The following is a 17,628-nucleotide window of genomic DNA, read 5'->3' on the forward strand; positions in this document are numbered from 1 at the left end:
AGCGATTATAAGGGAATAAAAAAACCAAAAATACCACAATATAAGCTAAAGGGAAAATTCAAATAGTCCCTTTAGCTAACAATCAGAGACTGCAACTAGTTTTTAGAAATTAGGCCCGGCGGTAAAAACAGGCAAAAGGAGGCTGTTGGCGGGTTTGACAGCCTACGCTCAATTTTGCCGGCGTCGGTTCTTGAGCCCGCTGACAGCAATGGGTTCAGAAACCGGACGCCGGCAAAATTGAGCGTCCGGTTTTCAAGCCGTGGGCCAACTTCAAATTTTTTTTGGTAACTTTCGAGACCTCCGACTTAATATCGCCATGATATTAAGTTGGAGGGTGCACAGAAAAGCAGTTTTTACTGCTTTTCTGTGCACTTTCCCGGTGCCCGAAGAAATTAGCACCTACCTTTGGGTAGGTTCTAATTTCTGAAAGCAAAATGTGTGGCTTGGCTGCACATTTTGTTTTCTGAATTGCACGGGAATACCTAAATAGGGCCATCAACATGCATTTGCACGTTGCGGGCGCTATTAGGTTTGGGAGGTTGGACGCGCATTTTCAGCCCCTTACTGAATAAGGGGTAACGCTAGCTTGTCAAAAACGTGCTTCCAAAGAGGGTTAACAGTGTGCTCCGTCGGAGTTAACTGTATTGTATCAGCCTGTATATCTGCACAAAAGTGTTCTATAATTCATTAGAGATGTAGTGGTAGGAGTTGCTCTCCATTGTCTCTCTGCCTTTCTCAAAGTTTGCTTAAGAGTTTTCAGCTCAGATGTATACCATGGGGAATTTTGTTTTTTACAGATGGTAATTTTTTTCCTAATTATTGGACAGCAATTATCAGCTACTTTTTATTTGAAAACTGTTTTTATTATTTTACCAACAAAATAAACCAAGGAGAGAAGCGTGACTCTTCGTCTCTCTCCAACAAACAGTGACACACAGTACAAACCTTAACTGACCCCAACTTCAATTTTCCTCCCAATCCCCCCCGGGGTTGATATCAAAGCATCACCAAACATCCAGTCCTTCATTAGTGAAAAATAAGTCCAATGTTGCTAAAGAGTCTCCATTCAGTCCAAAAAATCAGAATGAAATCATTCATTAAGAATCGAACTGTGCACAGTCTGTGGTAATGATTGTAGATAAACATCCCATATTGCGAGAAAAAATGTTTTTTTGTGACACGGAGTATGTCGCATTGTCGCTGCATCTAGAAGCATCATTCTATGGAAGCCATTTCGCCAGGTCCAATATGAAGGGGATGACACTTCTCGCCAGTGTAATAAAATAGTTTTCTTCCCCACCAAACAGGCCTTCTGGATAAGCAAGCGACTTCCCAACCCTCTAATTCGCAAAGGAGAAATGCAAAGAAACAGAAGCCATAGGGGGGATATGGGGATAGCGACCTCCATCAAAGCCTCTAAGTAGTGAACCACTCTAACCCAAAACTGATGGATAGAGGGACATTCCCAAAAAGCATGGGATAAAGTACCCCTTGCATGTCCGCAGCGGGCACAGGCCGCCGAGAGAGATCCGTAATTGGAAGGCCCCCTGCGCTGATATATAGCTTCTCCGTAGAAATTTATATTGCATTTCTCTGAAATAAGAATTTACCGAGAGTTGGGATATCCGCTTAAATCCTGCTTTAATAATATAAGCATTGACCTTGAACACTCCATCTCCATTCCATCTATCAACCAAAACAGAGCAAGTATCCACCGCCACCAGCTGTCGGAGACGCCTATAATAATGGGATAGGGACGGAGTCTGGTCTTTATCAAGAGAAAATATGGCATTCAGTGCCTGAAGGTGAGAAGCTTGCAAAAGGGAGGGGGGAAGGGAGCCTACATAATGCCTCAACTGTAGATATGGAAAAACCTCAACCGCGTATATTCCATAATGGTCCCTGATTTCTTGAAAAGTCATAAGGGCTCCTTCAGGAGTCAGTACATGACCTAACAGGCGTATACCCTTCATTCGCCATCTTTGAAAGGCTGCTGTTTGAGAACCGGGAGTAAACTCGGGATTCCCCTGGAGCAGCAAAAGCGGGGCGCAAATGCATGGGATCCACAATAGATGCGTAAGGCGACCCCAGGAGGCTCGAATAGGTCTAGTAAGAGTATTTTGCACCAGGGAAGAGGGCACTGAGGAGGCCCGAGCTTGTAATAAAAAGTGCAAGGATGTGGAGGCGCCACCTCCAAATCCGCGGACAAACTAATAACTGTAGACGTAGTCAACAACCAACCCCGGATTAGACGTAAATTACTAGCCAAGTTGTAAAGGGCTATGTTCGGGACTCCCAAGCCGCCCTTCCTCCCCCACTGTTCACGCATCCAGACCAACGGTAGTCGAGACCTGCCCCCCCTCCAATAGAGACAGCATTGTGCATTATCCAACTGTCTTAGCTCCATGGCCCGAAGCTGTAAAGGCAGATTCTGAAACAAATAAAACCACTTGGGCAAGATGATCATCTTAAAAAGGTGGACTCTGCCCCCCAATGACAGCGGTAGTCGGGCCCAGGTGATCAGCTTATCCTGAGTATATTTTAAGAGAGGAGTGACATTCAAGTTATAAAGTTGTGAGAGGTATCGGGGGATTATAATTCCAAGATAACGAAATGCTTTGCCCACCCGTTTTAAAGGGAATTCCCCGTCCCATCCAGCCAGCAGAGAGTCTGGATAGGCCAGAGCCTCTGATTTGTCTAAATTTAATCGGAATCCGGAAAAAATCCCATAATCCCAAAAGATCTTAAGAAGGGGAAAAAGAGACTGCCGGGGGTCTATCAGCTACTTTTTTTTTGTGAGAGAGTACCAGGAATTATTTGCACTAATACTATTTGATAAGTCCAAATCCTTCAATGCATTAGAGAGGTGATCGGTTAGATGATCTGACAGAGCTTCCTGAATGCTAATTTTATTAGTCATTTTTAACTGAATTGGATATTGAATCTTAATTTTAGCTGAAATTAATTTATGATCAGACTAGATAATTACTGATCTATCCAGATAAGCAGCGGCAGCCACTGCCACTTACCCAGATAAGTACTGATTTATCTGGCATCGTTCACTGCTAGTTAGCCAATATAGTATTTATCTAGCTAACTAGTGGTGAACTGCACCAGATAGCTGGATAATTCCGTACTTTTCCAGATAAGTGGTGGCGGCGGCTGCTACCACTTACCCGGCTAAAGCTATACTTATCTGGTTAAGTGGCACGGCCTGTCAGATATGCCTTCTTGCCATTTTCTCCAGTTAAAATGTGTATTTGGCCTGTGTCGAAAGTACTTTTTTTTTTTTTTTTTTTAAACTCCCAATGCCTTAACTTATTGCATTGGGAATTTAAAATAATAATAATAATAAAAAAATCTGGGTGTTAAACTGTGCGCTGGTTTTCAGTGCCTTTTTTATCGCTCAGACTCCTGCATTGGCCTGTTGGTGTTTTGGAGTATTCTTCCTTCTGCTGGTAATATCTGCTCTCAAGTTCACTAAACTTAAATAGAAAACTCATTCTGGAGCTCAAAATAGGATGCATGGCTTCCTCTATTGACTTTAAATGGGGAAACAAATTAATGAATTGTGCAGCCATTCAAGACAAACAAATGAACCAAACGTAATATTTTTTCTGTGCGCATCCCTACTGTCAGTACAAGTAAATTCAGCTTAAAGCTTTGAAGCTTAAGGAAGCAGCCAGAAAGGGTTTACTTCTCAGCTTATGTTCAGAGAACAGGCCGGCAGATGGGGGTAGGAATCCTCAGTAGGGAGGGAAAGACTCTACTCTCGTTGGCAGTTGACTTGTTGCCAGGGCTTAAAGTCCAGTTCCCTCCTTATCTTTGGGCTCCATGTCTCCTCCAGGCCATCTCGATTGGTGTGGCAGAAACCCTTTTCTGATTTCTGTTTACCCTTTTGAAAGGGCTTTTTTTTACCTGAATTCTTTAGTTTTCTACTCATGCCTATGATTATACAGAGGCCTTTTGGAGGAGGGGTCCCGGGTGCTGTGAGTCTGGTGGCTGTCCTGGGTGCATGCTGTCAGGGGGATCAGTGGCTAATTGCCCTATATTGGATTTTCTGGAGCAGATGAGCTGGGAGTTGACAACATCCTAGAATATTTAGAAGAAGGGGAGTTAGTCTTGTAATGAGGCAGCGGAATCGTTAATATTTACTGTATTTCAGGATGGCCAAGCTTTCATTTACCAAGAGCCAAGAAACTAGCATGCACAGTATCAAAGAGCCTCATTTTCAAGAAATCAGGAGGGAACAGAGTTCAGAGACCTTGGGGAGGTGTCCCAACAAGGAAGCTCATTCCTACTCAACTCCATTTACATCTGTCTATCAGAACCCCACCCTGTCCCCAACTGTCTCTCTCTCTCTATCCCCCTACCTATTTCCATCAATCTCTGAAACGCCTTATCCTGTTTCCACTAGTCTCTCTTAATCTTTCCACCTGTACCAGCCAGTCTTGATCCCCTTACCAGTCTCTCTCTCTCAATCCCTACATCTGTTCCACCACTTGCTCTCAATCCCCCTCTACCCTGTCCTTTTCTCTCAATCCTTCCATCTATACCAACCATTTGTTCTCCCTATCCTTTGCCCAGCAACAGTATCCCTCAGTCCTCTTCCCTCTTTCTTTCCTGTCCTGCCCCTCATCCATACTCTCTGTGCCCTCTTTGCCTCTGGCTCTATTTTAATACACCCCTCACCATCACCCCTTCCAGCTCTCATCCTCCCCCGTCACCTCTGTGTGTCTCTCTTCAATCACTATTTCTGACTCTCTCTTAGCCCTCATCCTCCACAGACCCTCTGAGTCTTTCTCTTCCCCCACACTTCACTACCTTGAGTTCTGTGTCAACTTCTATCTCTCCTTCACCACCTCTGGTTTTCTGTCTCCCTTCCTCCCACACACACACACTTCATCACCTTTGGCTTTCTATCACAAACCCCCTCCCCCCCCCCAACCTCTGGTTTTCTTGCATCCTTTTACTTCTTTTCCCCCTGTTCATTTGAACCTCTTCTACCCCCATCCCTAGCTCTCTGTGCCCTCTCTTCTCCCCCATACTATTTTGCTCACAACCCCTACTCCTGCATGGATCTTGTCAGCCCTCTTTTTCCGCCCTCTATTTTCCTCACCTTAGCCCTGGCTCCCTCACACCTGATGCAGAAAAAATAGCAGTATAGACCTAGGGGCGGAATAAGGTGCCAGGCAGCCTAGTTTCCTGTTGATTTTAGGAAGGGGGAGGGGTTGCTGGGGCAGGGAGTTAACTGGCTTTACTCTGAGTGCTATCTCCTCCCCTCTAGTCCTGTGCAGTGCTGCCCAGTTGCCATGGGGACAGGAGGGAAGGAGCCACAGGTTAACTGCCCCTGCTGTATTGTAATGATTGGTTTTTATGTACCAATTCTTAGGTTATTTTTAAATTTTTAATGTATTTTTGATGTGTGTGTGTGTGTATTTATGATGTATATCCTAATTTTGATTGTAACGGCTCTGGGCTTTTGTAGAGTTGGATATATCTCTTTATTTTATTTATTTGTAAGCTTTTATATACCAAAGTTTAACGAAAGGCCCTCACTCCGGTTTACAGGTATAACAAAATATTACAGGCGTAACACAATTGGTATAACATCAGATACAACTAGGTTATATCATCAGATACAAATAGGTTATATATAACCGCTTATATAGCAAAAGATTAGGTATAGCATCAATTACAAAAAGATTAACTACTGCAATCATAACTGTGGGAGGTATCTATTATTATTCTAATATTCGATATTCTAATTTCAAATTAGAATAAATGCTTGAAAGCTATTAATGCACAGAAAGCAAACCTATTTCAAGTGAAAAATTATAAGACAAGTGATCGTGATATGAGGCACTAATTTGATAAAGTGAGGAGCAATGTCAGGAAATATTTTTTCATGGAAAGAGTTGTGGATCTCTGGAATGCCGTCCTGGGATGTGGGTAGTGGAGGCTAAAATAGTAACACTTTGAAAAGGGCATGAGGTAGTTGCAGGGGATTCTTAATGGCAAAATGGTGAAAGAGAGTCTAACAATTAGTAGTTGGGTCTGTTTTGCAGTTTATAAGGACCGTAATAACTGGAAAACCTAGCAGAAACACGGGCACTTAGTTGAGTATGCAGGGGACCTTGGAGGCTCACTAGTATTGGTAGCTATTTAAATGGGGCTGTGATTATAGAATTAAACCAGGGTCTGTCTATCAGGCTGCAAATACAGTAATAACTAGAATTTGTAGCAGAAAAGTAGAAGCTCATTTAGCCTGATTTGTCTGGCAGGTTTCTCAGAGGACCTGGGGACCTGGATATTCAGGCAATAGCCATGCTACTATTGCTGGCTATTTGGATTATTACTGAGCATTTTAGTTTGATATGGGAAAAGTAGAGTAGTGGAGCGAAACTAAATGGGGAATTTTGTTTGCTTGTCTACCCAAGATGGTGCGGCATACAAATGCAGAATAAAAAGGATTGGCCATATGAGGGGAAATCTTGCATGCTGTGGCTCGCAACTGGGATTTATTTATTTATTCAAAGTTTTTGTATACCGACATTCGTTAAGAAAACATCACATCGGTTTCCATACAACATGAACATAGCCAAACAGGGCTTTACAGTGTAACTGATAAAAGAACTGGGGGAGGGGGGGGAGGGTAGAGTAACCAGGGCCCTTTGCTGTACATTCAGTAAACACGAAACACAAATAAGTACAAATGTATAAAATATATACAATAAGAATACAAGGAGGGAGGGGGTGCATTAAGTAGGCGTGTGTGAACAGCCAAGTCTTGAGATTCTGTCTGGGTAGGCATTGTGTTCCATAAGGAGGGTCCCGCTAGGGATATGGCGCGTTGTTTGGTGGCTGTTAGTTGAAAGAGTTTGGGAGAAGGCGTGTGTATAGTTGCTATGTATGGCGTTCTAGTGGGTCTGGAGGTGGAACGGATGTGTAATGTGTCTGTGAACCAGAGCATGTCTGGATTGTGGATGGCTTTGTGTATGAGGGTGAGAGTTTTAAATTGAATTCTGGCTGTGATGGGGAGCCAATGGAGTTGCTTGAGAATAGGTGTAATGTGTTCTTTTCTGCGTGTGCCTGTTAATATTTGCGCGGCTGCGTTTTGTAGTAGTTGCAGTGGGGCTATGCTATTCTTCGGTAGACCTAGGAGAAGTGCGTTTGAGTAGTCTATCTTAGATAAGATGAGGGCTTGTAGGACTGTTCTGAAGTCGCTAAAGTGCAAAATAGGTTTAAGTTTAATAGGGATGTATCCTTAGTGTGGATAGGAATAACTGGGCAGATAGGATGGGTTGGTCTCTTTTTTTCTGCCGTCCCCTACTATATTATGTTTGTTAGAAAAGGAGTTGGTGAATAGGAAAGGAAGATCAGAAAAAGGAAAATGGAGACAAGCAAAAAAGAAATCAGATAAAAGAAGAAAAGCACAAGATTTCCCCCCCCCCCTCCACCTAGCTCCAAAAAATGTTTGTCTGGCACCTAAGTTTTCTACACATGTTTTCACCTTTGTGCTTAAATAGGTTTGTAGATTTCTCTTCTCAGCTTCATTAATACCTCGGCACAAGCAAGCCCATTTTCGTTACCCTTGCAGTCCGCCTACCTATGTTTTTCTTCCCCATTTCTTAACTTTTATTTGAGAAAAAAAAAAGTGCTTGCTCCTTTTTTGTGGGTTTTTTTTTTAAAGGTTTGTGAATACCTTAATTTTAAGAATGGAAAGCAGAAACATTTTTCGGTTTCTTTTTAAAAAATATAATTATTTGGAAAGTAGAATCTTAGAGGTTTGATTGTGGATGAGCTTTTTGCGATAGAGGTCAACAGACTTGCCTTGGCACAAACAGGACTTGAGTGCATGCTGTTTTGGATCTCTGAGCTAGGTTTGGTTTTATTATAGTAAACCTTCATTTTACGGGTTTCAATATATGTATGTATTAGGTTTGTTTAAGTGAGACAGAGAACTGAATTTTTTTTAGGATTCCTAGTTACTAAATTACAGGGGCATTATAAAATGTTTGGGAAACGAAATAGCAAAACTTGGCTGTTTTTGTCTCATGTTTGAAACCACATGTGTTTTAATCGTGAGGAGACCGTATTAACAACTGGGAACTTCAGAGAGACGTATAATGTAGTTACCCTAATAGGAACATGCTACACATGCAAAATGTTTTTTTTTCTGCTTCCTAGTCAATGGAAAATTACTCTGTTAATAACTTTTTGATTTATTTCAGATTTTAATCCATTAATTTGTCTATTTGTAATATCTAGACTCAGAAGATGAGAGCCAAAGAAAGCCCAGTTCATACAATGGAGACCTGAATGGACTGTTGGTACCCGACCCAATAGCAGCAGGAGATGGAGTCTTGCTGGCAGAGCCGAATCTCCGAAACGTTGCCATGGTAAACTTGCAGGAGAAGCAAGTTATGTAAGTATGAAAGACACAGGTAATGGAGAAGAAATGTAATTCTTGAGTGTTATGTATACCTTAGTAAATTGCAGTGTTTTCAAATATAGGCCTTCTTGGCTGGTAGCATTCAGTATCAAATCTTACTGTAGGAGCAGGGCTGTTGCAAGGGGTGGGAAGGAGGACTGAATCTGTCAACTACTCCGGGTCCTATTCTTCCAGCAGACCCGCTGATGTGCCTCCTGCAACAAAGTCTTTTGTATGTTAGTGGCAACCCTTTGCCTTCATTATCCCCCAGCATGACAACCAGCTTGATCTTCTGCTGACAGGTGGCGAGCAATGTCTCATACTGTACCTGCATTTGTCACATGCTCTCTGAAGTCTGAATATCTAAATATAGTAATTTTACAAGATCTAAATGATAGTAATTTTACATCATTTACGATCATTTACGATCTAAATGATAGTAATTTTACAAGAGACAGCAAACTATACAATAGATTTCATATCATAATGTAAATAATGTAAATATTTTAATCCCTACCGTTCGGCTCTCTTATTCTAATTTCTCTTCCCAGTTTTAAGACCCTGTTGTAATGTAACTTTTGTTCTCCTTGCACTTGTTTTTCGTTTCTTGTTCTCACCCCTTGTTTTATGTAAACCGGCATGATGTGGTTTCTAATCATGAATGCCGGTATAGAAAAACGCTAAATAAATAAATAAATATGAAGGGTATGTAGTCTTGTGGGATCTGCTGGCTCCCTAGTCTTAATTCTGTGAGCCGTGTTAGTTGTATTTCATGGTTAACCATGTCATATGCTAACGAGAAATCTAGAATGAGAATGTAAGCCTTGCCCGAGTTGAAACCTTTTATGTTTGTATTTACACTAGTAGATAATAGGGTTTCTGTGCTATTGTGTCATCTGAAACCAAACTGATGTTGGTCATTTATAATGTCTATCTGTAAAATCAGAAAGTTGTCTTAGGACTGCATTATTCGATGATCTTTGTTAAAAATGGTAGTGAAGATATTGGTCAGAAGTTAGAAAGATCTGTGGTATCTGCTGTTGGTGTTTTTAGTAGTGTTTCTATGGTAGCTTTTTCAAGTTGAGTAGGAAGCTTACCCAGTGTTAATGACAAATTATTTTAGTAATAGGTTCCTTGTATCTAACATTTATCACTATGTAGAAGGGAAACTGTTTCTCTGTACAGATTCAAGTGGAGTTTGCTTAAAATGAAGCCTCCTCGTCAAGTTGCCTCCTGTGTCATGGGACATCAGTGTGGTTCTTTCCCAGCTGATGAAAGCCCCTTTTGAGCATCTAAACACTGAGCTAAAATACCTGACATGTAATGTCACGCTTATGACTGTCAGTTTGAATTGCAGAGTTGGAAAGCTCCAGGCCCTAAGACTTATCCATCTTATACTATATATTTTCATCACAGTAGAGTGCTCTGGCCACATCTCAAGTTTTTTTTTAATTTTAGATTTATATTCCACTTTTCACAGCACTTCAAAGTGGATTACATTCAGGTACTATAGGTAGTTCTCTATCCCCAGAGGGCTTACAATCTAAGTTTGTATCTGAGGCAATGGAGGGTAAAGTGACTTGCCCAAGGTTACAAGGAGCGACAGCAGGACTCGAACCCTGGTCTCCTGGTTTATAGCCCCTCCACTCTCCTGCCTAACTACAAAAGAACGGTCTTCACCTTCTATCTAAATCAAACTAAAACCCGTTGAAAATCCATTTAACTTTTTTTTTTTTTTTTTTGACCCAAGTAGGCCTGGGATTGTGGTGAAAAAATGTATCATTTCAAATTCTTTTGACCATAGAGCGTCAATAAAAGCCCACCAGGACTGAAGAGATGTATATTTCCATCTCATAATTATTTAGATATGGCATCTTTGAGGGATGGAGCCCAAATCATTCTCCTCTTAAGACAGTTTATACTGTCTTTTTTTTGCCTTGTATAGTATAAAAATATGAAATTGGAAAAAGATTTTTACCTAACAAATATGTTTTCCTGTGGAAGACAGTTGTTAGCTAGCCAGTTGTGTGACTAGGTGAGCATACTGGTCCTTAGAGGAAAGAACTGCTTATCTGTAATAGTTGTGCTAGGAAGATAACAGTTCACCAGTCACATGAGAGGTCTTGAACAAGTAGATGTGACTCGGTTATTTACACTTTTGAATAATAGAAGGACTAGGGGGCATTCCATGAAGTTAGCAAGCAGCACCTTTAAGACTAATTGGAGAGAAATTCTTTTTCACTCAACGCACAATAAAGCTCTGGAATTTGTTACCAGAGGATGTGGTTAGTGCAGTTAGTGTAGCTGGGTTCAAAAAAGGTTTGGTTAAGTTCTTGGAGAAGTCCATTACATGCTATTAAGTAAGTTGATTTAGAAAGTAGCCACTGCTATTACTAGCAACAGTAGCATGGGATAGACATAGTTTTTGGGTACTTGCCAGGTTCTTATGGCCTGGATTGGCCACTGTTGGAAACAGGATGCTGGGCTTGATGGACCCTTGGTGTGACCCAATACGGAAATTTCTTATGTTCTTATTTATCCCTTTTAGAGTTGTTCTCTCCCGGTAATAGCTGGGCTGTGACAATGCAGAAATGTCTGTACAGGTACAGTAAAGGCCTTTAAGCACATATGACTGTCACCAAGTGTGATCACATCAACGACTTGTGTAACTGATAAACTGCTGTCTTTAAAGTAGTGTTTCCCATCCAGCATGCCTTCAGATGTGCCACAGAAAAGTCACCACTGCCTAATCAGTGCCTGGACTCTGCTTTCGGCACCTTGTAGTAACAAGAGACACTAGTAGTGGCTCACAAACATGTAAGATTCATTTTCTGAGAACATGTAGTCAGGCATGCCTCTTCCTAGCTACCAATAAATTAATGAACTAAAGATACATTTAGAGGGATATATCTTGAAACTCTTACTCAAATTGTGATCACCTCTTGCATAAATTTTAAAACTGTTTTTTTTTTTTTTTTTTTTTTAATATTTAACCACCCATACAGATTGATTAATTTTTCTTAACACCTTTTTCTTAGTGATTGAAACAAAAAAAAAATTGTTTTAATGAAAACTTTTTTTGGAGGGAGAGGAAGGTTTCATACCACATTATTTTTGTCACTATCATCCAGTAATGTACACTTTATAGTCATTAACCAACCTCCTCCGACCTGATTTTTCTTTGTTTTTATATGTCCAGTGTGAATTAAAACTTTTTCATGAACTATTCAAACTACTTTTAACCAGATAAGTCGGTTTAATGTTTATATCAAAGAATTTACATTGAAAGAAAGCGGGTGCTTTAGAAGTCGACATTGCGTCGGCATCACAAGCTATTTACCGACATTTGGCCGGCAGTCATTTGAATAGTTCATGAAAAAGTTTTAATTCACGCTGGACATATAAAAACAAAAATCAGGTCGGAGGAGGTTGGTTAATGATTATAAAGAGTACATTACCGGATGGAAGTGACAAAAATAATGTGGTATGAAACCTTCCTCTCCCTTCAAAATAAATGTTTCTTCCTAGCTACAGCATGAGCCCTGAAGTGTGTTAATTGATGGGTAGAATGCAGAGCATAGGTAGCTGGGTCTTGCTTTTTTTTGTGGTAGACAGTGTACAGAGCATCACCTCATCTACTAGTCTTATCCCCAGGCTGAGTGAAACAGGAACGTGCACTGAGCACTAACTCCAAGTGTTGGGAGCAGCCATCACATGCAGTAGCTAAGGTAATAACCAAGCTGGCTGCCTGCATCACACAACTTCTCCCTTCTCTTGCACTTTTATGTAAAGAAAACTGACCCATTATGATAAACTCATGGGGCCTTCTGCCCCTTCTCTCCCTGTATTTTAAAATTTGGAAGAGAGGCTTTCAATGCTTTCCTAGCTCTTTTGACCATACGAGTAGTCTGCAGGTCCACATTGCCTGCCACATAATATTTTTGTTAATTTAGGTATGCTTTGAGCATGAAAAGATTGAGAAACTGCTTTAGAGAATATAGGTTACAAGTAAGCAACTTTACTTTTTCCATTTATGTCAAAATATCTGCTTCCATCTCTTTGTGCTTTAGTGAATTTGTTGTGAAAAGATGGACTTTCCATATTTGTTACTTTAATATAGCTTGCCTACCAGCAGATACCAATTTAATATTTTTCAAAATGATCCCATTGAACATCCTTAAACTTATTCCTATGATCTAGAATTACTTGGTGTAGGAATTTGTCCTCTGTTTATTTCTTGATTGATTGCAGCTTGTTATGTAAAACAAGAGCATTGTACATATCAAAATAAGGACTAACAAAATAAAATTTGCTAAAATATAACATAAAAACAATGTATACAAATAGTAGATAAAATAACAAAAACAATAAAACATAGAACAAGTAAAACATTAAACAAAAATAAACCAGAATAGTCAATAAAATGTGACTTTAAAAATAAGATCATATTAAATATAGATAAAAGTGTAAAACTAAAAAGCTGAATGAAAATGAGGAAGGGCTTGCAAAGACAGGTGGGCCTTAAAGACCTTTCTAAATTTCAAGTAAGCTCTCTTGAGGCAAATGCTAAGTGGTAAAGAATTCCAAAAACAAAGGGATAAATAAGAACATAAGAAGTTTCCGTATTGGGTCAGACCAAGGGTCCATCAAGCCCAGCCTCCTGTTTCCAACAGTGGCCAATCCAGCCTATAAGAACCTGGCAAGTACCCAAAAACTATGTCTATCCCATGCTACTGTTGCTAGTAATAGCAGTGGCTATTTTCTAAATCAACTTACTTAATAGCAGGTAATGGACTTCTCCAAGAACTTAACCAAACCTTTTTTGAACCCAGCTACACTAACCACATCCTCTGGTAACAAATTCCAGAGCTTTATTGTGCGTTGAGTGAAAAAGAACTTTCTCCGATTAGTTTTAAATGTGCCACATGCTAACTTCATGGAATGCCCCCTAGTCCTTCTATTATTTGAAAGTGTAAATAACCGATTCACATATACTCGTTCAAGACCTCTCATGATTTTAAACATCTTTATCATATCCTCCCTCAGCCATCTCTTCTCCAAGCTAAACAGCCCTAACCTCTTCAGCCTTTCCTCATAGGGGAGCTGTTCCATCCCCTTTATCATTTTGGTTGCCCTTCTCTGTATCTTCTCCATTGCGACTATATCTTTTTTGAGATGCGGCGACCAGAATTGTACACAGTATTCAAGGTGCGGTCTCACCATGGAGCGATACAGAGGCATTATGACATTTTCCGTTTTATTCACCATTCCTTTTCTAATAATTCCCAACATTCTGTTTGCTTTTTTGACTGCCGCAGCACACTGAGCCGACGATTTCAATGTGTTATCCACTATGATGCCTAGATCTTTCTTGGGTTGTAGCACCTAATATGGAACCCAACATTGTGTAATTATAGCATGGGTTATTTTTCCCTATATGCATCACCTTACACTTATCCACATTAAATTTCATCTGCCATTTTGATGTCCAATTTTCCAGTCTCACAAGGTTTTCCTGCAATTTATCACAATCCATTTGTGATTTAACTATTCTGAATAATTTTGTATCATCTGCAGATTTGATTACCTCACTCATAGTATTCCTTTCCAGATCATTTATAAGACAGATTTCTCTGAAACTCTCAAGAGACAAATTTCTCTGATAAGAGTTATTAGAAGCTCTGTATTGGGACCCTTACTTTTCAATATATTTATAAATGATCTGGAAAGAAATACAACAAGTGAGGTAATCAAATTTGCAGATGACACAAAATTGTTCAGAGTAGTTAAATCACAAGCAGATTGTGATAAATTGCAGGAAGACCTTGTGAGACTGAAAAATTGGACATCCAAATGGCAGATAAAATTTAATGTGGATAAGTGCAAAGTGATGCATATAGGGAAAAATAACCCATGCTATAATTACACAATGTTGGGTTCCATATTAGGTGCTACAACCCAAGAAAGAGATCTAGGCATCATAGTGGATAACACATTGAAATCGTCGGCTCAGTGTGCTGCGGCAGTCAAAAAAGTAAACAGTATGTTGGGAATCATTAGAAAGGGAATGGTGAATAAAACGGAAAATGTCATAATGCCTCTGTATCGCTCCATGGTGAGACCGCACCTTGAATACTGTGTATAATTCTGGTCGCCGCATCTCAAAAAAGATATAATTGCGATGGAGAAGGTACAGAGAAGGGCTACCAAAATAAGGGGAATGGAACAGCTCCTCTATGAGGAAAGACTAAAGAGGCTAGGACTTTTCAGCTTGGAGAAGAGATGGCTGAGGGGGGGATATGATAGAGATGTTTAAAATCATGAGAGGTCTAAAACGGGTAGATGTGAATCGGTTATTTATTCATAGAAACATAGAAATGAAGGCAGAAGAAGATCAAACGGCCCATCCAGTCTGCCCAGCAAGCTTTCGCACTTTTTTTTCTCTCATATACTTATCTGTTTCTCTTGGCTCTTAGTAACGGTTTTTTATTCTATTTCCCTTCCACCCCCGCCTTTCAGATAGTAGAAAGACTAGGGGGCACTCCATGAAGTTAGCATGGGGCACATTTAAAACTAATCGGAGAAAGTTCTTTTTTACTCAATGCACAATTAAACTCTGGAATTTGTTGCCAGAGGATGTGGTTAGTGCACTTAGTATAGCTGTGTTTAAAAAAGGATTGGATACGTTCTTGGAGAAGTCCATTACCTGCTATTAATTAAGTTGACTTAGAAAATAGCCACTGCCGTTAGCAATGGTAACATGGAATAGACTTAGTTTTTGGGAACTTGCCAGGTTCTTATGGCCTGGATTGGTCACTGTTGGAAACAGGATGCTGGGCTTGATGGACCCTTGGTCTGACCCAGTATGGCATTTTCTTATGTTCTTATGTTCTCTTGCTGAGAGAACCTCACTGTAGAGAGGGTAGATAGGAGAAATAGAGGAAAGGTATAACTGAGTACCCAACTGCGAAGCTTTGAATGTTAGGCATCCTATTTTAAATTGAATATGTAGGGACACTGGGAGCCCAGTGAAGCCCGACTAAAGGAGGGGTAACCTGGTCAAATTTGGACTTAACAAAAATTACCTTGACATTGTTCTGTGCTATTTGGACCATGGAAAAGTGCATTACAGTAGTCCAGTCTGGAAAGAGTTAGTTTTTTTGATCAGTGCAGTAAAAAAAAAAAGACAAAGTTGACATATAAATCTCAGAAATAAATAAGTCTGTATAAGCTTGGAAATATGATAGAATTTGAGTTGAATGTCAAAAGTTACACCAAGGGTAATTACTGCTTTCTTAACTGGTATGGCACAACCTGCCATTACAGGAACAGGGAGATGATCAATTAAAGGTGTCAGAGTATACCAGATGGCTTCTGATTTGTGAGGATTGGCTTTAAGCTTAAAAGATTATAACCAACCTGAGACTTTGGTTAAAAAGTGTTAAAGGCAGAGGACAGGTTATAGCTTGCAGCAAGCTGGATATCATTTGCATATAAATACCCAGACTCTGTATGAGAGGGGCTAGTATAGGTTAAAAAGAACAGGTGAGAGAGAGGATCCCTGAGGGTCACCACTAAATAAAGGCGAGGAAGAAGAAAGCTCTGAATTCCAGCTGCCGCTGTAGGTGTGCTGTTCAAGAGAAGATTTAAACCATAGTAAAGACTTCTCTGATGCCACAGTCAAAAGGTCGGTTGAGTAAGAGCTGGTGGTCAACTGTGTCAAATGCTGTACTGAGGGTGAGGAAAACAAGAGCAGTACTACCTCTATCTAAGCACAGTCTAATTTCATTAAGGAAAGAAGTGAGCACTGTTTGTACTATGCCCCTTCAGATGCAAAGCCATAGTCTTAGATAGAAAGCCAGATAATTGAGATTAGACTACCTTCTCATTTACCTTTGAGAGTGGGGAGATTAGAAATAGGTCTGTTTATTTTTATTTATTTTTTTTACTATGTACATTCTACAAGAAATTTGTAATCACTTGTCAAAACAATAAAATGTGGTAACTCCTGTGCCCCTCACAGTGAATCAATTCAACTGTCATTTGAACTGTGATACTGGTGTTGTAAAAGCAATGCTAGGACATGCCCTGTGCTACTTTCCAGGACAGATAATGCTAAGTAATTAGAAAATGGGTCTGCTAATATTGAAATCTTCTGCTATATGCTTAGAACGGCATACAGAAGGCAACAGAATGGGGAAAAATACACCATCTAAAAGGTTTTTGGTGCAAATGAGACCTCGAATGAAGAACCAGGGTGGCCCTTATTTTTTAAAATTTATAAATCACTTACACCTTAGCCCTGAGCGATGTTCAGTAGAAACATGCATAATTAAAATATGAAGGAACAAATTGCTAACCAGCCTTCTCAAGGGTTGATATTCACCTCAGATTTACTTTTTATTGCTGCTGTGGATTTCTTAATGTAAAAGAACTGAACTTTTACCTTTAATGATCTCTCTGCATTTGAACTGCAAATTATTGCGGAGTAGTGAAATGTCTTCTGTTGTGATTCTCCCTGTATATTTATGCATTATAAATAGCAACTGTGTCATATCAGAACAAATAGTTTAATAACAAAGCTCTTGCTTGCTTCATTGGTATGGGCCAAGAAAGCAAACCGGTAGCCGATCCAAGGTGGCTGTCAGCAATGAAAACAAGTGGATGGATCGGTGTAAAACAGGATTTTATTGAAGCTTGCCCGACTCTGGCCGAGTTTCGCCCAAAGAGCTGCCTCAGGGGCTTACAAGCCACTCAAATTGGCTTAAAACATCACAAAGTTATCATGTAACGAAGTCAAAAAGGAATAACACAGCAGGTTTCTTTGAAATAATATTCAGATCAAGTACTTTTAAAGAAGATCTTTAAAAGTATGAGTATTGCATACCGAATAAAAGCTCAGCATGGATTAACGACTTTTGCGTTAATCCATGCTGAGCTTTTTGACTTCGTTGCGTGATAACTTTGTGATGTTTTAAGCCAATTCGAGTGGCTTGTAAGCCCCTGAGGCAGCTCTTTGAGCAAAACTCAGCCAGAGTCGGGCAAGCTTCAATAAAATCCTGTTTTACACCGATCCATCCACTTGTTTTCATTGCTTCATTGGTATCCTGTATTTGCTATTTTTCTTTACTTTAACTTCTCTGCAGATACATGATAGACTTCAATTTTCAATACTATTAATGTGGTGCATTTTA

At 40.0% G+C, this 17,628-nt stretch overlaps 1 protein-coding gene across 2 annotated transcripts in view; it reads left to right on the plus strand.

The window, feature by feature from the left end:
• The window catches only part of EDC4 (enhancer of mRNA decapping 4), a 324,468-nt gene that overhangs the window by 17,427 nt on the left and 289,413 nt on the right, over positions 1 to 17,628 (plus strand). For both annotated transcript variants that reach the window (XM_029608825.1, XM_029608824.1), the window contains exon 2: positions 8,272 to 8,428. In XM_029608825.1, coding sequence (XP_029464685.1) covers positions 8,272 to 8,428 — 157 coding nt within the window. The remainder of the gene's footprint in view (positions 1 to 8,271; positions 8,429 to 17,628) is intronic.

Source organism: Rhinatrema bivittatum, chromosome 7 (assembly GCF_901001135.1).
Source record: "Rhinatrema bivittatum chromosome 7, aRhiBiv1.1, whole genome shotgun sequence".
In the NCBI taxonomy this organism is placed as follows: Eukaryota; Metazoa; Chordata; class Amphibia; order Gymnophiona; family Rhinatrematidae; genus Rhinatrema; species Rhinatrema bivittatum.